The sequence below is a fragment of the Diuraphis noxia genome, unplaced genomic scaffold (genome assembly GCF_037042655.1).
Source record: "Diuraphis noxia isolate RWA-SAM2 unplaced genomic scaffold, SU_Dnox_SAM2 contig0002, whole genome shotgun sequence".
NCBI lineage: Eukaryota > Metazoa > Arthropoda > Insecta > Hemiptera > Aphididae > Diuraphis > Diuraphis noxia.
The window spans coordinates 28,981,256-29,002,056 of record NW_028301712.1 but is presented as its reverse complement, the minus strand read 5'-3'; the positions used below and the strand labels follow the sequence as shown (position 1 = coordinate 29,002,056).

Genomic DNA, 20,801 nt, shown 5'->3' with positions numbered 1-20,801 from the left:
CAGATCTACCAAGATATCGTTGAGTGCACCAGCCATCACATCCGGGTCTGACCCATCTGGGAGAGTAAGCTCTTGTGGAGCATTGGTGAGCCGTGTTCGTAACTCCGTCTAATCCCAGCTTCCTGACCGCCCAACCACGAGACACGTGAGGTCAATTTAACTCAAATTGGGGCCCTCTAGCCAACTCATAGGTAATATAACGGTGGTCACTCTCCGAATTCAGGTCCGATCGAACTCGCCAATTCCTGATCTCTGTACCTGGCTCCAGCCGAGCAAAGGTAACATCGACAATCGACCGAGCATTGTACCCAACGTAGGTGGGGGAAAAACCGATATTGCAAGACATTAAGTCGAGTGAGGCGACAAAGTCTACCAGGAGATCACCCCTCGCGTCGTCCCTCAAGCAGCCCCACATAGCTGAGTGTGCATTAAAGCCCCCCCCCCCCCACCACGACTTGGCAATTCTGTTGGACACGGATCGAATCGTCCAAACGGCCAAGATATTCTTCAAACTCAGCTGCACTACAATTAGGAGTATAGCAGCAGCTGTATATCACCAGGCTCCCCAGCTTGATCCAAGCAAATCCCGTTCCACTACCCCTGTCCTCGAAGTTATATATATATATATATACCTATTATGTATATGCTATACATTAATACATTTAATATATTAACATGTATAATTGTCAACTATTTGAATAATGGAAATTTTGTAATTACCTAAGTATTTTAAATTTAAATTAAATAATTAACTAACCCGACTCCAGGACTTCCAGTCTTTTATAGGGCCCGGAATCGAATTTAAAACCCCCGATAATTCTTCCCACTGCTGCTTTTCTATTGCTTGCGTGAATGTGGAGGAATGTTTCCCAATTGTGGCCAATTCATCGTGGTTTTTTAAAAAGTTGACCCTAGCTGCCTTTTGGTCTTGTGTTACATACTTGCATTTATATTTTTTACGATCGAAATTTTTAGAAATATTATATTATAATATAAAGGTATATATAAGTAAGGTACAGCAATATAAATTTGAATATTTTATTCAAAAATCAAAATTAACAAATGATGAACTATCCAAACAAATGCAATGGTTTTATAAAACGCGGGAAATATTACGTATGTATAATAATATAAACAGTTTTCTTTTCCATGAAAAAACAACAATTTGCGATGTTACCGCTATTCATCATGTGGAGTGGATATCATTCCCATACGGATTATATAGGGAACGCGGATTCGTAAACGAATATTAATGTTTTGTGAATACTATTTTTCGTTCATATACGAAAACGAATCGTGTGAACCGTCCGTGTACGGATCTTTTATTATTTTTATTATGATATCCTGCAATATTCTGAAACTAGGCTACATTAAAATGATTGTTAAAAAAAAATGTACAACATAAAATAATATTATTTATGGGTAGTGCAATTAAAAGAGAGGGATAAACTTCGAGACTTTATGAGGTCATTCGTTTCTATAGAAACCACAAAACTAGTATGCGTAAACATTACACAAAGTAAAAATGTCTGAACCCAAAAGAGGCAAAAGAGCACCAGTGGATTTCTTCATAAAAGTAATAAGTACTCTGTAATAATAATACTAATCATAATTAAGTCACCATCAAATTAAGAAAATTTATTAGTAGAACATTATTCATTATTTAATAATATTACAGATGCATGGTGCGCTGGTCGCTAAAAACTATAGTACTGCATTGGATTACTGTAACAAAAGTAAAATATTAAAATGCACAAATGTACATATTTGGATTTTGCTTTATGTTATTTATTTTTAGTTTTGAAGTTTGAACAGACTAATGAGACAATGATGATATTTCAGGAATTACTTACAAAAAAAATGAATATAAGTGAGTACCTACACTACATTTTATTTTTTTAAATATTTATAAATATTTCAATATTTGGACCATGCAACATCTAACACAGTTACTACCTACGTTTACATGATAACACACTACATATTCGAGCGTCTTTAAAATAAAAACGGTTTATATTATTAAAATCCCTTTTAGAGGACGTCACAACGGTATTTGTTATCTCCAGGGCTCGGATTTTATAGCACTAGGAAGAAATAAATTAAATATGCGCTAAATAAGACCTAAAAAATCTTAAAATAATCTTTATAATATGCCCTTAAACGGCTTAAACCATGAAAAATAGTAAAAAGCGGGTAAGTCGTGGATGTCGCTCTGCTGTACAGTAGGTTACTGGATGGGATTAAATTTGAATGCAATGATAGGTATCATTGTATACGAAAAACGATTCTGAACGGAGATGATTTGTCAGTCTAGGATATATTATATTTAAATATTGTCATATATTCTATTTTGAAACAAATATTTTATTTTTCAATTAAGACGCATTTTGCATAAGGCATGGTTAATCAATTAATGTAGTTATCATAATTCATAATACCTTATATATGCGAATACCTGGTTTGAAGATAAATCGTTATCATTACGCGATTTCATAAAAATTTAAAACTTGAACGCTCAAAACATTTTTCCTATAATGACGCTTCAAATTTTCTCTATAGCTATTTGAAGCAAAACTTGTGGAAAACTTGGTGTTAAATTTTATAACCTTAGATATAACTACAAACAAAATTATGAATTTTGAACTACAAAATAATTTGCAAATATTCATGGTTTTGACGAATTTTTGTCAATATTTGAAATTCAAATGCTAATAAAAATTTAATTTGAATTTCCGGTGGAAATTTTTTTTGTGATAAAGATTGACAAATTTGTAAGAAATCTTGTATTAAATTTTCAAATATTAGATTTAAAAAGAAAATTTTTTATGAATTTCTAACTTATAATAAGTTGCGAATTTACGTGATTTTTACGTATGTTGTCAAAATTTAAATTTAAATGCTTGTAAAAAAAAATGTGACTATACATTTCTTGTATTTTTCAACTGATATTGTAAAAATATTTTAGGAGCCTTGTATTAAATTTTCAAATCTTAGGTATAAAAGGAAAATTTTTTATGAATTTCTAGAATAAAATAATTTACGAATTTTCGTGATTCTTACGATGTTGTCAAAATTAAAATTTGAATGCATGTAAAAACAAAATGTTGCTATATATTTCTTTTATTTTTCAACTGCAATTGTAAAAATATATTATGAGCCTTGTATTAAATTCTCAAATCTTAGAATTAAAAAGAAAAACTTTTATGAATTTCTATCTAAGATAATTTGAACATTGCCGTAATTTTAATGTATTTAGTCAAAATTTGAACTGTAAAATCTTATAAAAAAAATTTGTGACAATATATTTCTTTTATTTTTCAACTGCTATTGTAAAAATATGATAGGAGCCTTGTATTAAATTCACAAATCTTAGATTTAAAAAGAAAAACTTTTATGAATTTCTATCTAAGATAATTTGAACATTGCCGTATTTTTTACGTATTTAGTCAAAATTTGAATTTTAAATGCTTATAAAAAAAATTTGTGAATACGCATTTCTTTTATTATTCAACTGCTATTGTAAAAATATGATAGGAGCCTTGTATTAAATTTTCAAATCTTAGATCAAAAAAGAAAATTTTTTATGAATTTCTATCTAAGATAATTTGAACATAGCAGTAATTTTTACGTATTAAGTCAATATTTGAACTTCAAATGCTAATAAAAAAAATTGTGCCTATGTATTTTTATAATTTTTTGATTACTATAAGAATAACTTATGAGGAACTTTGTATTCAATTTTCAAGTATTTTGATAGGGCCAAAAAAATTTTATCGACACTTCAAAAAAAAATTTTCAGACAAATTGAAAATTTCAGTCGTCTATAAATATCTCAAAAAAAGTCAAAATATTTTGAAAATTTAATCATGTAAAGAAAATACCAATCCTAATAACTGGTAAAATTTTCAAGTATCTAGGACTTATACTTTTTGAATAATAACAAATATTTAAAATCGTTTCGGGATAAATCGTTATCGTTACGCTATTTCGTAAAAATTTAAAATTCAAACGCAATTAAAATTTTTCCTATAATGATACTTCGAGTTTTCTCTATAGCTACTTGAAGGAAAACTTATGGAGAACTTAGTGTTGTATTTTTAATCCTTAGTTATAAACGCAAAAAATTTTATGATTTTTCAACTTCAAAATTACTTGCAAATTTTCGCGTTTTCGACAGATTTCGTAAAATTTTGAACTATAAAAGCTTATTAAAAAAAATTGTGACTTACGATTTTTAATTTTTTTTAGCTACAATAAAAGCAACTTATAAGGAACCTTGCATTAAATTTTCAAATTTTTTGGACGTCCAACATTTTTTTACCGACACTTCAAAAAAAAATTGTCAAAAAAATTGAAAATTTCAGTGGTCTATAAATAACTAAAAAAAAGTCAAAAATTTGTGAAAATTAAACTGTATATAGATAACACTAACATAAACATTTGGTGAAAATTTCAAGTATTTACAGTGATTAGTTTTTGAATTACATCCATATAAAAAAATCGATTTGGTCGAAAACTGGTTTTGCGTAATAATTCCCGTTTTTCTGTCATTTTTTTTTTTTTGTTTTTCTGGATTTTTTTGAAACTGTTGGAAAATGTTTACTTTCGACCTCTATAATGCACCAAGTATATTCACTTTTACATTGGAAACCACCCCCAAAGTTTGAAATTGAAGCATTATTTCGACTAGTTATGCTGTACACAGACACAAAAAAAAAAAAAAAAAAAAAAAACACACACATCATTGTAAAATCAATACATTCATCACTTCGTTCAGAATCTAAAATAAAAATGTATTCTGTTCATAATCAAAAAAACTTATATTTATTAATTTATTAACTTAAGATTATTTATGAATTAATAGGTACAGAAAATTAGGCACTAAAATTACTTGAGCATGCAGGAGAGTTGAGGAGACTATTCAAAATTGTCTGGAAAAAATAATAAAATAAAATAAATTATACATTTATTATTTAAAAATTAAATAGTATATTAAATTATTTTACCCAAGTTACATTGTATGAATAAGTGGTTTGCCAAATTTTCAAATTTGAAGCTCCAGCGGTTGTCAAACATCAATGTCTTGTATGTTGAAAAGGAACGCTCAACATCTACCAAGGTGATAGGTGAATACTTAAAAATACTATATCGTCACTATATATTTTTTAAAGATCTCCATCTAATTCGTTATTTTCTTCTTTACCAGATAATATTTTGGAGATGCGTTTTAATGTTGACTAGCCATTGTAATTTTCAAATACTGATTTAAATTAATTTTTTTTACAATTGTACCTGCTTCACCACAAAATGATTTGAACGAGTTTTCGATATCCTCAATTATTTTCAACTCAGTTTTAAAGAAGGGCCTTTTGTCGGTACTTCGGTAGCTTATTATTAGCTTATTCCTTCTACGAGAATTTTAAAGTTTGATTTTATCTACGCCAAGTTCCTCTCAAGACCGGGTTTAACAATGTATTTTTGGTTTTTTTTATACTTACTATATAATATAATATTTAATATAATAAATATAATTAATATTTAATATAATCGTCATCGATCTCTGTCATAATGTGACCAACAGTGTTTAAATGTTCGCAATAATAAACACCTGCGTTAATCTATGAGCCCCACCTTGTAAATACGAGATCTGGTGGTAAACATACACCTCAACACCTGGATCCTCTTTTTTAAACAATTCTACTCCAGTAGGTGATTTTTTAGATACTTTTTTTATAATTTGCGATTACTTTGTCAACAGTGCTTAAGTGGTCACGAACCTGTTCTGAAATTCTATGTAAGACATGTGCTGCGCATGTTACGTATATCATTTTTGAATAAAATACTTTTAATGATTTTCCCGTTTTTTTCTTGTATGGCGCTGTCTGATAAAAATAATAATATATAGTCGTGCCGTATTCCATCTGGCCATAATTTTTCGAAAACTTAACTGACCGTAGAAAAGTTGGTTTTGTTTAATTGTTCCGAGTAGAGTAAAAATATGGATCCAGAACGTTCAAATCTAGAGTACCGATAATAACATCGGCAATAAAGCGACCTTCGATGTCTGTTGTTTCATCGATACTCACTCAAATGCGATTATTAGATACGTGAGTTCTAGTTTTTTTCAATAGTTTCATTGTTAGATATCATCTACGTAGAGATTTCTCAATGTTGATTCGTCTGAAATTGGATTTTTAGTATACTTAACTAAAAAATTTCGAGCTTTTTCATTAGATGACTTGTTTAATGGTTAGGTAAAAGTCAATTTTTGTTGAACACTTGTAAGCTGCTGCTGTTTTTTTCAATTTTATTTTGCTCACGTTTGATTGCTTTGAGGTGTTTATCCGTTTTTATGTGTTGTGAAACGTTAAATTTGTTGTCACTATTAACTTCACATTCGCATAATTTGAAAAAAGAATACTCTCGTCGATCGAAAAGACGTCATTGCCAAACTAAGACAGAAAATATCTAAGTCTCGAACAGTGCGATATTTTATCTTTCGGAATTTTTTCAGCAAACGATACAGTTGTACTGAAACAGAAAATGAACACAATTTTAAAAATTTCGATATTGGATTTTATTTTAACTGCTCGTTAACAGATGTAGAGAAAGAAAAAGTTCATAAAAAAATTTGGAAGCCCGAATCTACTTTTGAATTCCCTATTACTGTAATATTTAGTGGTAAAGATAAACGATTCAAAAATTAAAAATTTCAATACAGATGGTTGCATATTTCTCCGTGGTTAAGCGTACCTACTCCGCAAAATTAGATGGTGCATTTTGTACGTTTTGTGTAGCGTTTAATAAATCAGGAGCCGGGCGAGCCGGCATAGATTCTCAAACACTAGGCTCTTTGGTTAGAAAACCTTTTCAAAACTGGAAACATGCTATGGAAACTGGAAACGTTTAAAAATCATGTAACACTTCAGTATTACAAACAATCCGTTTTTGATGCAGATAATTTCATATAGATATAAAAAAAAACGTACATTTATCTATTGAAAATCAATTAGAAACTGTTCGGGCAACGACAAATTTTTGAAAATAGAAAAAACATTTAACCTGTTATTAAAACAATTGTTTTATGCGGTCGACAAAATATACCTCTACGAGGTCATCGTGGTTTTGGAAAATTAACCGTTGATAATAATGATATTAACGACGGAAATTTTCCTAATTTATTACGCTTTAGAGCTCGCAGTGATGCTCCGCTCAAAATAGACCTTGAAAGTTCTGGTACTATAAAATATACAAATCCTATTATAGTCAAAATGCTATAATTGATTAGTGCAATTCAATTTTACTCAATAAAATAGTAGCTAGATTGTCAGAGTAATTGAAGCGAAATGTTTTACAGTTCTTGTCGACGAAACTGCAGATATAGCCAGTCTCGAACAAGGGATACCTAATCAATTAATATAATATAAAACAATTTAAGTGCAACTTTTTGCAATTTTTGACCTTTTTTCAATTTTATTGCAATTTTGTTGACTGTCGTCATTTTCAATACAATTTTATATATTTTTTTATGTTTTCACTTTTTTTTGTTAAATTAGGTATATTATATTGCAAACATTTTTAAGGTAAGGTAAGGGTTTTTTTTAAAAAACAAATAAAAAATAGTTTAAATAAAAAATTTTAAATTTTGATAAAATGATTTGTAGATTTCTGAAGAAATAAGAAGACCACACAATTTACCAGATTTTTAATGACAACTGACGAGAATTTGAATTTGAATCTTTTTTACTATCTACTCGTTTAAAACCTATCTAATAAAACTTTATAATATTACTTAATAAGACGACTTAATCCATTTCATAAAATAATTTGTTAATATATATTTTTTTAAGTGCAATTTTGGGTTTTTTTCACAACAATAATGCAATCAATTTTATAACATTTTTAGTGCAACAACATCCGAGCCCTACTAATTAATAATATTTCGACTATACTATAATAAAAATTCATTGATTTTTTTTACTATTTTATGTGCACGTGTGCACAGACAATGAAATTTACTGTAGTAACCTCTCCAAGATAACATATTTGAATATTTAATTTTTAGTGGACGAGGAATCAAGCAGTACATATTCCAGCTCCTGCAGCGAGTCTAGTTTATCGGAAAGTGACACTGATATGATTTGAAACAAAAAATTACAAATTAGGTATTTAAATTTAATTATATTATACACACAATCAATTTATTTACAATTTGATCATACAAATAAAACTGAGTATTTTTCATTTTAACTATTTAAAAACTTAATAACTAATTTATGAAATAAATATACTAATTATTTTATCTTTCAATGAAAATATGGCATAACATTTGTATACAAATATTGTTTTAGACAAATTAAGAGATATAATTATCCAAATTTGTGTGTCTTTTTAAATGCTACAAGGACTTAGTGAGTCATTAAAAAGGTACAACTCACAAAAATGTTAAAAATAAAAATAATTTATTTTCTCTCTTTCACAAATTTGTATTTAGTATTTTAAATTTAATTGGCAACAAACCGTCCATTAAAACAAAACCTTCAAAATATCCACACCCTGTACTGTGAAAAAAAGGAGAACACAATTATTATTATAAGCATTACATTATAATAAACACATAAATATAAATGTACGTACACACACTCACGGGTACACACACATATAAACATATCGGTATTACACGTCATATAAATGATATAATTGTAGTAAAATAAAGTCTGCATTATTTTAAAAATAAAACAATTAAACACTCTTTAACAATGTTTTTAATATAAATGAAAATTATTTAAAATCCATTCTGTATTTTATGTACATTATTTATGTAGTTAATTATGTAAAAAATGTATGTGCAGATTTATTTTTCAAATGTAAACAACTAGCTATTGTGAAAGAAGCAGCAGTCTTGGAGTTTGCTTGTAGTTGTACTAACTTATATAAAATATTTTGAAAGGAACAAAACAATAATAATAATATAATAATTCAAATTATAAAATACAAATAAAAAAGGAGAGAGATTTATTTATAATAAAGGAACTATTTTATACAATATAATATTTAGTACCTAGAAGTAATTTATTAAACATTTATACAACTATAGCAAAATAAAAATAACAAAATAAAATAACAATGATAGATAAAATCTAAAATTGTTACACTATTTTGATTTTAAGTAATTTTCAATAATGTTATCTCAAATAAAAATAAGCTAATTAATTACAAATTTAAATATTCATATACAGGGCCGGTTAAATTTTCTAATATGATACGTTTTTATTCGTATGAAAATACATTAATAAGAATAATTCAATATAGTCCATAAATTATTTTATTTAGTAGTTAACGCTTTTTAGATGTTTTATCAATTTTGGTGCTAAATACATGTCAGAAATCAGGTATAAACAAATAAATATTTAAACTATTCTAAACTAAACTTTATATGATCCAAAAATAATTATAATTTTCAATTTTTTTATTATTAGAAATGTTTAAGTCAATTTATAGGTTACATTATAATGTAGCAATCAAGATCAATAAGTTCAAAGAATTTATCAACTATCATAACTATAGCTTGATATTAAATTTGTAAAAGATTATTGTTATAACATAGAAGTGTACACATATTACACTAATCACATACAATATTTCAATATGTAACTCATTTCATTAAAAAAAATGTTTTAAAATGTAAAAATGTATTATAATGAGTTAAATAATTTTTTTTTAAATTCCGTGCCCCTTTGTGGGGAACACCGTGGCCAATTCTTTGCGTCACCCATTCAACCAGCTAGTCGGCCCTGTTTTTGTAATATCAAAACATTATACAATATAATATCTTAACTATAATATATTTCAATACCTGTGTCATTAGCTTCGTTTTAGGCTTATATAGACATTTTAAAACCTTAAATACAATTGTTATACTTATTTTTAAAATAAAAGACAGCACATTTACAGATTAAATATAACATGGCAACAATAATGAAACGAGTTCAAGGGAAAGAAAATGAAAATTATGCGGAATAGTTATTTAGCTACAATTTATAAGTATTAAGTTTAAATAATGTATAGTTCAGAGATGAGGAAAAAAATATTCTTATTATTAAATTTGCATTGTAAATTAAAATTAGTTTTGTTATGTCTCACTATAGCCTGTTGGTATTTAAAAAAAAAAAACAATACAATTTGTGAGTTGTTTAAGTTATCAAATTTAAAAATGTTTAAAATATTCAATGATTTATTATAGAAAACCACATAAAGTTTATGCCAAAAACATTTAACCTCCACTCTTCTCAAAAAAATATGGGGTGCTCGATAACATAGATTTTTTATTCATTGTGTTATTTAATATATTTTATTGAACACATCATATAAAGAGCAACTAATTTAGGTAGGTAGTTCAAATAAAAAATATTGTACAATTCGTTTATGAAACTATTGAACGTTAGTGGCATAGGTAACAATATAATAGGTTTATTTTAACTATACAGAGGAGTGTACAGGTACATTTTATTATTTATGTTGATTACTAGAGATATCCTTTATACATTGACAATAATTATTATCATATTAAAACTAAATGTTCTGTAACATAGTTATATTCATTCGTAGTAATCAAAATTAAACTTTCAAAAGCTATGGGATAAATAAAGTAAATTAGGACGTGAAAGTGTTGTTATTAAGTAATTATTTTTAGGTTAAACATTTAGATTTTCAGTTGTTACAATCAACAAATATTCCAATAAACTCGTTTTAATAAATAGAATTAAAAACTTATTTTTTTGACTAATATTATTTACAATATACATATTACACTCAGTAAATACCACCTTAAGATTATTGGCACATATTATTTTTAAGGGTGGATAACTTGAGGTAGAAGAATATAATAATTATTAACTATAATGGTATTAATTTAAGATATACATACAAATAGAGAAAATCAATTTCAGTAAAATCTTTTTTGTACACCATATTATTATGTGTGACACAAAAAAGAGAATTCATGACAAAAATAGTAAAATTAAGGTACTCTGTCTTTAAACAGATTAATAACAACAGTTCGGCAATTATCAAATAAATAATAATTGAATTTTATTAGTCAAAATGTAACTAATAATAGGTATAGTTTAAATCAGTAAAATTGAATTCCAACAAAATTGATTTTTTCCAATATGCAGAATACAATTATTCTAGATCCTCCTTTATTATATTCTTTGAATTGTTTATAACAATTAATGAAAAAAAAACTGATATTCACTAAAATATATTTAAGTAGTAAGTGATGGTTTTCTTGAAGAATGTCTCTCCATAATGTTTTGTACATTGGTACATTACTATCACTATGTGGTTATTTTTCTATAATTATAGAAAATATTGATTATGTAAGGATTATAGATTGAATAATTAACACACGGAACATTGTCACTGAACATGAAAAACATAATCAAAGAGATGGGTGGTTGGACGTATTCACTTACTACTTAAGTACATCACCAATCAAATTACTTATTAAGGAGTTAACAAAGTTTAGTTAACTTACATAAAAGGAAACACCAATATTTTCTTCGGCAGAAGCTAGGTTGCTGGTGTACATTATACTATTATACAAATAAAATATTTTATTGTGCTAATGATGGTAAGGCTGTCCCATCATATTGACGACATTGCCATGTAATACGTTCCATTACACATGATGCAGACAATCTAGCTTCAGCATCGTGATCCCAACATTCCTCCATTGTATCACATAGAGCAATTAAACCCTGAAAATAATTTTAACAATGCCATATATTAATAGATTTAATATTTTAAGATAATATTTTAATTATTTCTTACTGGGTGTGATTTCCAGCTATCTTTAAAAGCTGGTCTTAGTTTTTTATGTACTACACATTCTTGCATATCTTCCAATGATGGATGTTGTCCAACTTCTTCTTCAAAAGGTAACTTATAATCTGGTATAGCACCTTGTTGTGCTGTGCATCTAGTTGCCAATTCCCATAATACTAATCCACATGCATACATGTCTATTCTCAAAAACGCATCCCTTGAAAAATTGATCGCTCCTTCTAGTACTTCTGGTGCCATGTATCTTCTTGTGCCAACCTGAATATTTAATGAAGATTAATTTTATTCATTATTGTTGAAAGAAATAATGGGTATTTACCTGCCCATGTGTATCACCACAAGACTTGCCAGGTTGAAAAACCAAAGCAAGACCAAAATCAGCAATACACGCAGTTAAATCATATTTAAGTAAAACATTGTTGCTTTTAAAATCTCTATGTGCAATGGCTGGCTTATACTGATCTGAACGTTCTGATGGAATCTCTTCATGTAAATGCATCAAACCACTGAAACAAAATAGTGATTACAAAACCTGGAGATGTTAAATAAATTGCACAATATTTTACCTTGTCATAGATTGGGCAATATGACAAAGCTGATCCCAAGTTAATATATTAGATTTTAAGTAGTCACATAATGATCCATATTCATGGTAAGCAGTAATCAACCAATATTCATTTTTGGCACCTTCAATAACACTAGCATGTTTTTCAGCTCCAATGAATGATAGTATATTGTCATGTTGCATGTGTGGTAATTGATAAATGTCTTGTTCAACTAACCATGAGTTTTTATCCTTAAATAAAAACAATAATAAACACTAGTTAAAAAAAAAATACGGATATTAAAATTGTTTGTTACCTGAGGAGGGAATATTTTAACAGCTACTGTATCTTTCTTATGAAGAGCTTTCCAAACAGCACCATAGCGACCCCTTGCCTTTACTTCGACTAATTGTATTGGACGATTGCTAAGTATGGGAGAACAATTTCCCAAGTGGGAGCTATCAGATGATGGAACCTAAATACAAAGGTAATAATTTGTTATAAAAATTAATCAAAATTAAACCAAACAATTTGTGGTGAACATCATCAGCTTAACTTACCCACTAAAGATTTAAATTCCAAAGTAAGTAATGTTAAAAAAAAAACCAATGGTAAATTAAAATATATTATTTTTACTATAAATGAATAGTAGAATAGGAATGGAACTATACAAAACGCAATGAATTGCCAATCGAATAATTAATACAGTGACAATACTAAATAATTTTTATCTAAAGTTTTAACTATTAATTTAAATCATATTAAATCTTAATTGCTTTAAGTAGATTATACATTTATAAAAATAATAATAATTTTAATTAAATTTGATTGGACAAATTTAAATTAAGATGTTTGAAGATACTGAAAAAGTTCACTTGATTTTGGAATTTAATTAAATAAGAACAGAAATTCTAAAAAAATATTAAGTTGTGTGCGAAGTGATATTCGTACATATTCCAGTCTTAATTATACATTATTAAAAAGTATGAAGATTAATTTTCAATTAATTTTTTTTTTTTTGTCATCTAAAATACAATTCAAATATTAAGGCATATCTTTACTACAAAATTAAAATAAGAGGAAGTGATACCCTTTGTGTTGTCTCTGTCTTACAAGTGCGTAACATTGTAAAAACTGTTTAACCCGGTATAGAACCATTCAGTCTGCACTCTTAGCAGAAACACCAAAAATTATACAATATAGAAGATAATATTTTCTGTGTCCTAGCAATTTTATTTGTTTGATATCTTTAATAAGAAAAAGTTGAAATACTTTTAAAAATCTGATATTTTAAACATTTTCATACATCAATAACTTTTGATATATTAGCCTTATTGAAAAATAAAAACTCTGTTACACAGTTAAAATTCTCCTTTATACATGGTGAAAATTTAATTTCATAGTTACAAGTTATAACTGTAAACTTCTCGGTTCCTTCCTGCACGAAACAGTTACAGATGAAAGAAATTAGTCCAATATTTTATAACCTATTTGACCAAAGAAATATATAAGGAATTAAAAAGAATGGTTATTAGTTTATTACTTATTTTTACATTATTGTAGAAGATTACAACTTAAGCTTAAGATAACATTTAGTTCTATGGCATATATTGTTCATGTTTTAAAGTACCATTTTTAAATTTGTTTTTTATAAGTTTTATTTTGTCCAGCATAAGGTTTTAAAGCTCTTATAGGGTCAGCATTTGTTATTGAATATGCATGTGAAATTAGTAACTCAAATTTACTATTTTTAGGCCTACAATAACATTTAAAATATGTAATTTTGACCAGCGCCAGGGAATATTGTATAAGCAACATTTTGTTATACAGAAAACGTGTTAATAAATACAATATTACAGTATTGTACCAGTTTTTTAAACATAATTATAAGCTAATAAATTATTAAATAATTAAAGTATACAAATTAAAAAATATTTTATCTAAAAAAAAGTAGTTACTAAAAAAGAAAAAGAAGAATTCAATTTACTTACATGAGAAAATTGAGGTATTTTCCTTCGCTTGTAAACCCAACAAACAAATAGAAACATACTTGCTACGGCTACCAAAGGTATGACAGAAAACACTATAGTATGTATTAATTCATTATCATCACGTAATGGTTTTGCAGCTAAGATAGACAAATGAGTTTATTGTTAAATTGTTTGTATCAAAGATATTTTATCTGTATTATTTACATGTTGTCTCTATTCTAGGAGTTGTTGGGATAGGGTCCCATAGAATATCTGAATTACAGTAGTCTCCTTCACAACAACAAAACATTAAGCCATTAGGTTTTCTTTCTTCTTTTTTCTCCTTACATTGTTTTTGACCTTGGCATTCAATATTATTTAAAAAACAACCCTATACATAGTTAACAAAATAAAAATAAGATACAATTAAACATAGTTTTATGAACATTAGGTTAGATTACCTTTAGTTGAATTTCTAATGTATTTGTCTTAGTATCATTTATCCATACAGCATAACAATATGATGGTTTATCATTTTCGACGGCTTTACAATTTTGAATAACACTATTACAACTTTCAGGATTAGCAGCACAGGCAGATTGGTTGTAAAAATGGCATTTGGTCTCTTCATATTTTTTGCGGCTCGCACAACTACAAGATGTTACAAGGAAAAAAATACTAGATATCCATATCCATATCCACATCTTATGTTCCATTGTTTTATCCAATTTTAAGTTATTGTTTTACAATTTATTTTCACATAAAAATTGTAATAACCATAGACTGAAAACATATAATTAAGAAAATTAAATACCTACACTGAAAATATAATTATTAATTCAATAAATATATAAATTTCAATAATAATAATATTTAATTTGTCCCATAGGGTGTAGACTTTATAAAAACAGTAGTGTCACTATCAGGATAACCGAGTTGACAAACCAACAAACATTTACATTCCTTTTACACCTCATAAAATACTATGAAAATGGGTATTTATAGCTCATTAGTTATAAGCAGTGGCGGCGTGAATTATTTTATTTCATGAGGCAAAAGTACCTAATAAATCCATATCTCGATAATGTAACGAAGATTATCTAATATTTACCCTAGTATGTTTGTGGTATGTGATTATGTGACTATGTGAGTGTAAATTATAAACTAGCCCTATAGGTCCTGGAGTCATTGGGATACCCACCCTCACTTTTGTATGAGGCGGCCGCCTCATAAAATAGCTATTCGCGCCGCCACTGGTTATAAGTTATTTTTTAATGATAAAAACATTGATAAAATAGTTTTACTTATCCAAAACTATTAACAAATATTTTAAAGCTGATTTTGTTTAATCTGGATGGGGCCAAGACCCTTCAAATCTTAATTGAAAACTCTATTAAAGCTGTGAAAAAAAATAATCTATATAATATATAAAGATATATCAAATTTGGATGGGCGAGCAAAGGTTCACTAATACTAGAATGTACAAGTCATATAGGTATTTTGATATAAATACTTATGTCAAAATAATTAAATAAACAAAATATCTAGATACAAATAAAGAAAAATATATTTTTAAATTTCTAAATAATACTTGATGTGTTATGAAGAGCCAAGTTTCAAAGCTGGGTCTTTCAAAACTTTTAACTTATTTTTTTTTTCATTAATAATTATATTATACTATGAATTTATTATTTTTATTGATGTATAATAGTTCAGTATAAAAATCTACAGATTAAAATTGATGTTTAATAATTTATCATATCCCAGATCTATTTTCCAACATAATAGAATAATTTTATCTACTAAATTGAAAATAACTATTAAATAATCACAGCAAAAATATGTTAATTCAAAATAATGAATGAATAAGATCTTTCTTCGCCAGAAAAAGGTTTTACTATAAGATGAGTATTAATTTAATATGATTTTTTTTTTTTATGCTTATTGTAAAAATAAGATTAGATATATCGAGTTAGCTCTGAAAATCTCATGGATTTTTTTGAACATCTAAATCACCCAGAATAAATTAGCATTTAACTTACATTACCAAAACCCAAGACTTCATCACTTTCATGCAAAACTCTCACTGGGAACCCAATATGCTGTTTGAAATGAAAATGATGTAAAGACTTACTCAAATAAATTTGCAATAAAATAATATTGTGTTGGGTTCTATCAATGGATGGCCTCCCTTTTCATATAATTCATGTCTCACCTGTAAATTTTGTCATCATATTTACTAATTATGCTTCACTAGCATAGATTGTTTATTTTTTTATAAAAAAATTTACATTCAAATATTAATTTAAAAATAATATAGTAATATACCTATAGAACTATATATAAGTAATAATAATAATTATACCATAATTAACCAAAGGCAATAACTGAAAGTACAGACAATTTCTGTTAAGATGAATTAAGGGCAATATTTATTTTCTCTTTCAGACTCATGTGCATCATAGATAATGCCCTTTCACCTAATATCATTTTTATGATTTTTGAGGGCACAGACACATTTGTCTTATATTTTATAATTATTTGATTTTCAAAATTAAAAAAAAAAAAATTGGAAGTTAATGTGATGTTTAAATTGTCTATTGTTTTTGAAACTGGTGATTTTAAATCATCTTAAGAGGACGTGATACCCGCATGTGTTGTCTCCGTCTTACAAATGCGTAACATGGTACATTTTTCGCTCAGCAGAACACGTGTAGCTCCGTTAACTTAAAAATTAGAGTGAACTGACCTCTTATAAAATTTAAAGGTAAGATTATTATCTAGACAACCTAATATGCTTTTTATTTTATATCAAATTTAAAGCGAGTTATGAGTATTTTAAAATTGTGAATTTTTTGTGCATCTTAAAATACTCATAACTTCCTTTAAAATTTAAATATATTAAAAAGCATATGAGGTTGACTAGATAACAATCATACCTTTAAATTTTATAAGAGGTCAATTCACTCTAATTTTTAAGCAAACGGAGCTACATGTGTTCTACTGAACGTAAAATTTACTATATAATGCACTTGTAAGACAGAGACAACACATGCGGGTATCACGTCCTCTTAATCTCTTATATCAAGCAACATAAAAACAAAATGATTCTACTTAAACGTGTTTTACACACAATGGCCAGAGAAAACAAACAATACACTGACAATTTTCTGAGGTAATAAATTCAAATAATACATATTATTTTTTCTAGTATAATATTAAATGTAATTCTAATGGCCTCACATGTCGAAGCAGAAATCATTAATAATTTCAATCATTAAAAAAAAAATCATAAACAATATTTTATAATAAGTCTGTTCTTGACAAAAACATTTTTGGATTATTTAGAAACAAAATTAAAGCGCATAATTAAAATTCATCCCAAATATTTGATTTTGAAATATGTATTCCAATAATATTATTTACTTTTATTAATCAGTATGAAGGTAAATACTAAAATATATCAAGTTATTAATTTTTATATAGACCTTTCATAAGGCTGACATACTTATATCTAGTAGCATAAACTTAATTTTTCCAACTACTCAATTATTCTTTTTAAAACATAAAATTCTTTATCAGTTACCATTCTTTATTAGATTTAAAAAATAATGACTTAGATTAGGTTATATAAAATTAACTAAATCTCTACAAACCACAATAATCCAATTTCATTTAATTGATAATGGTCATTACTTATTAATATTTTTATTACTTGTATTTAATTTAAATAGACATTACTCATTTTCAGTTTTTTGTTGTTTTAGAACAAGATTATATTCTTATATATTACACTAAAATTAGATTTGTGGAAATAAAGATAACCTAGTTTAGTAAAGCTTAAAGTACTAAGACTAAGATTGTAGATAATTACTATACTCCGTACCACGAGAGAACACATACGGCTGGCGCATCCGAATGATTGCGCTCCGTCGTACTGAGGCCAAATTTCCCCTACCATACCACCAGAGAACGCATACGGCAATCAGCTCATGCGCGAAAACAACGAGTTTTGGTCGGCCACCGTATGCGTTCTCTCGTGGTACGGAGTATAAATATTTATTTAAATTATTTTTGATGTATTATTAAAAACAATAATAAGTTGCAATAAATATATTACTTATCTAATTGTGTACTATATTTATATACTATGTAACTGTACAATATATTAACAATTTGTGTACATACAATTTTTGTCACTTTCTATTGTTAACTTAATATATTTATACTCTTATGAAATAGTTATTAATTGACTTTTATAAACAAGATATTAAGAAAAATCTATACTTAATATAATTTTTAAAAATATTTCTTATGAAAAATGTTGATTTTTAATTGCATAAAATTATTTGAAAAAGATATTTTTTAAAATATTAAAACTTTGAAAATTAAATCATAATAGGTATTATCATTAATTTTTGTTTTATTTATGTATTTATTATAATTTTTTTTTTATGTATAAGAACTTATGTATGTTCTAATTAATTGTCGCGATATCATAATGCAGGAATCAGGGATCTTCAACCTTTTTTTTTACGGCGGGCCAAATTTGATATACGCTTTGGCATCACGGGCCAACATTTTTAGAGGAATAGATAGGTTATGAAATTGAGAAATAAGATAAATATAATAAATAGATAAGATTTATTTAAAAAAATGTATGTTTATTTATATAATTTTTTTATTTTATAATTCAAAATTTGTTTTATTATGATACGAGTAAGTTACTTAGTGAGACATTTGGAACTGCTTATTTTTTTAAACGTCTTGATAGTTTGCATCAAACTTCGTGGTTCTAATTAACAGCGTAGCTTGTAAATGTTAATTAAGTTAAGTCACTTAAGTTAGTTCTGTACGTAGATTTGACATACTTCATTTTTGAAAACATCTGCACACATAAGTATGTAAAGCTAAATATTGATATCATTATGCGCATGTTTTTTGAGATTTGCAAATGATTCTTCAGGCAACATGGCGTAAAATTGTTGAAGACTAGATTCCTTGAAATTGTCTTTGAAATTGTTGTTTAATATGAGTTCTATAACTTCAAGCTGGAGCTCTGTCAGTAAAGTTTCTATTTTTATGGCAAAAGGATTTTCAAAAATTTGAAACAGTCTTCTGCACTTTCAAAATCTCTAAACCGCTTGTGTAACTGCTCATTCAAGTAGGTGAGAACTACAACAGAAAAATCGGTAGGGAATTCTTCATCATTTTCAAATTTGAATTTGTTGCATGTTGCACTGTTGAGCTAGTAGATTCTGTTTTAATATTTCAAACTTGTCTGATCGAAGTTTACCAGATAGCTTGTTAATTGTTATATGTAGATGTGTGCTTACTTTTATAATGTCTACCAATATTACATTCTTTCATAACAGCAACCTTTTCCTTCAAATAACGCATAAAGCAACATTGTTTTGTTCAATGAATAAATAGTCATTATTCCACTTTTTGTTAAAAACACGGCAATCTGTATCGACTTTCCGTTTTTTACTAAAACTCATATTTATTTTAAAACAGCATAGAGCACTACACTCGATAAGAAACAACACTAAACTTCAATAATCATAAAAACTAATTCTATATTATATACCCAATACTTCACAGTAGACTCGCGCAGTTAGAAATATATTTCATCGATTACAATAAGTTTGATAGCGTTATTATTAGGTACAACAGAAAAAGTCGATCATATCTAATCTGACCATCGCGTAAGTTTTGAGTCAAGTCAGATAAGTGCGATTGACGAGTTTATTTATTATTAGTTAGTGTTACTATGTATGTATATTGTATAACTATTACAAGTTGTTATGAACAACACCAAAAGAAAATATTATAAATGTATTTTATTTAATTCATTAATTCAATAAAAAATAAATTAAAAACAATGAAAATTAATATATAATTTTCAAAACATTAATTAGCTTAGCGGGCCGTAGGTTGGAGACCCCTGATCTAGGCAACAATAGTTTAATACCATGATAAATCACTGCAGAGACTTAATGCTTTCAGAAATATTTAATGCATAGTTAATTAGAATATCTAGAATGTCCTTTAATTAACTTTAAAGTTAATTATTAAATTGCTCAGATGCTTTGGAGTAAGGACATTGTATTTTTACTCACTGAGATTAAATATGATGGAGTTTTGACAATGTTGTCGCACGTCGCCAAATACAAACGCACAGCTGAGTCTGCATAATACACTTTATAAAACGTATTGACGCACATTAAAATGTTAAATTGAATGAAAACACCATAAATTACAAACAAATATTATATGAAATGAATATGCGATAATAACTAATAACAAGAGTTTTTAGTGATTTTTTCACAACAAAAACAATATGGACGACCCCAATAAAAAAAAAGCATTATTGCACACAGAAACAGTGTGACCAAATAATATATATTGTGAACAATTTGATAAATTATAGAACTTT

The 20,801-nt window shown here is 27.1% G+C and overlaps 2 protein-coding genes across 5 annotated transcripts; one reads left to right on the top strand and one right to left on the bottom strand.

Annotated features, from left to right (window-relative positions):
* The first annotated feature begins 1,222 nt into the window (after positions 1–1,222).
* Positions 1,223–8,250, top strand: LOC149058313 (uncharacterized). The gene is made up of 4 exons (XM_089221739.1): positions 1,223–1,576; positions 1,679–1,736; positions 1,799–1,870; positions 8,066–8,250. The coding sequence occupies exons 1-4, from the start codon at positions 1,526–1,528 to the stop codon at positions 8,143–8,145; spliced, it is 261 nt and encodes an 86-aa protein (XP_089077865.1). The 5' UTR covers positions 1,223–1,525; the 3' UTR covers positions 8,146–8,250.
* Positions 5,759–20,693, bottom strand: LOC107173913 (activin A receptor type 2 punt). 4 transcript variants are annotated; one of them, XR_016190636.1, is made up of 11 exons: positions 20,485–20,693; positions 16,405–16,577; positions 14,824–15,145; positions 14,588–14,753; positions 14,384–14,520; positions 12,709–12,867; positions 12,414–12,643; positions 12,167–12,353; positions 11,836–12,105; positions 11,540–11,762; positions 5,759–6,531 (listed from the first exon to the last, which is right to left on the bottom strand). XR_016190636.1 is itself a non-coding variant. In XM_089221735.1 (10 exons), exons 3-10 carry the CDS (start codon positions 15,076–15,078, stop codon positions 11,619–11,621), a joined length of 1,548 nt encoding a protein of 515 aa, XP_089077861.1. In that variant the 5' UTR covers positions 15,079–15,145; positions 16,405–16,577; positions 20,485–20,693; the 3' UTR covers positions 8,444–11,618. The 4 variants fall into 4 exon arrangements, 3 of the variants coding, with proteins under 3 accessions (XP_089077861.1, XP_089077862.1, XP_089077863.1); XM_089221735.1 differs by lacking the exon at positions 5,759–6,531 and having other exon boundaries at positions 8,444–11,762; XM_089221736.1 differs by lacking the exon at positions 5,759–6,531 and having other exon boundaries at positions 8,444–11,762; positions 16,497–16,577.
* Between the last annotated feature and the right edge of the window lie 108 nt (positions 20,694–20,801).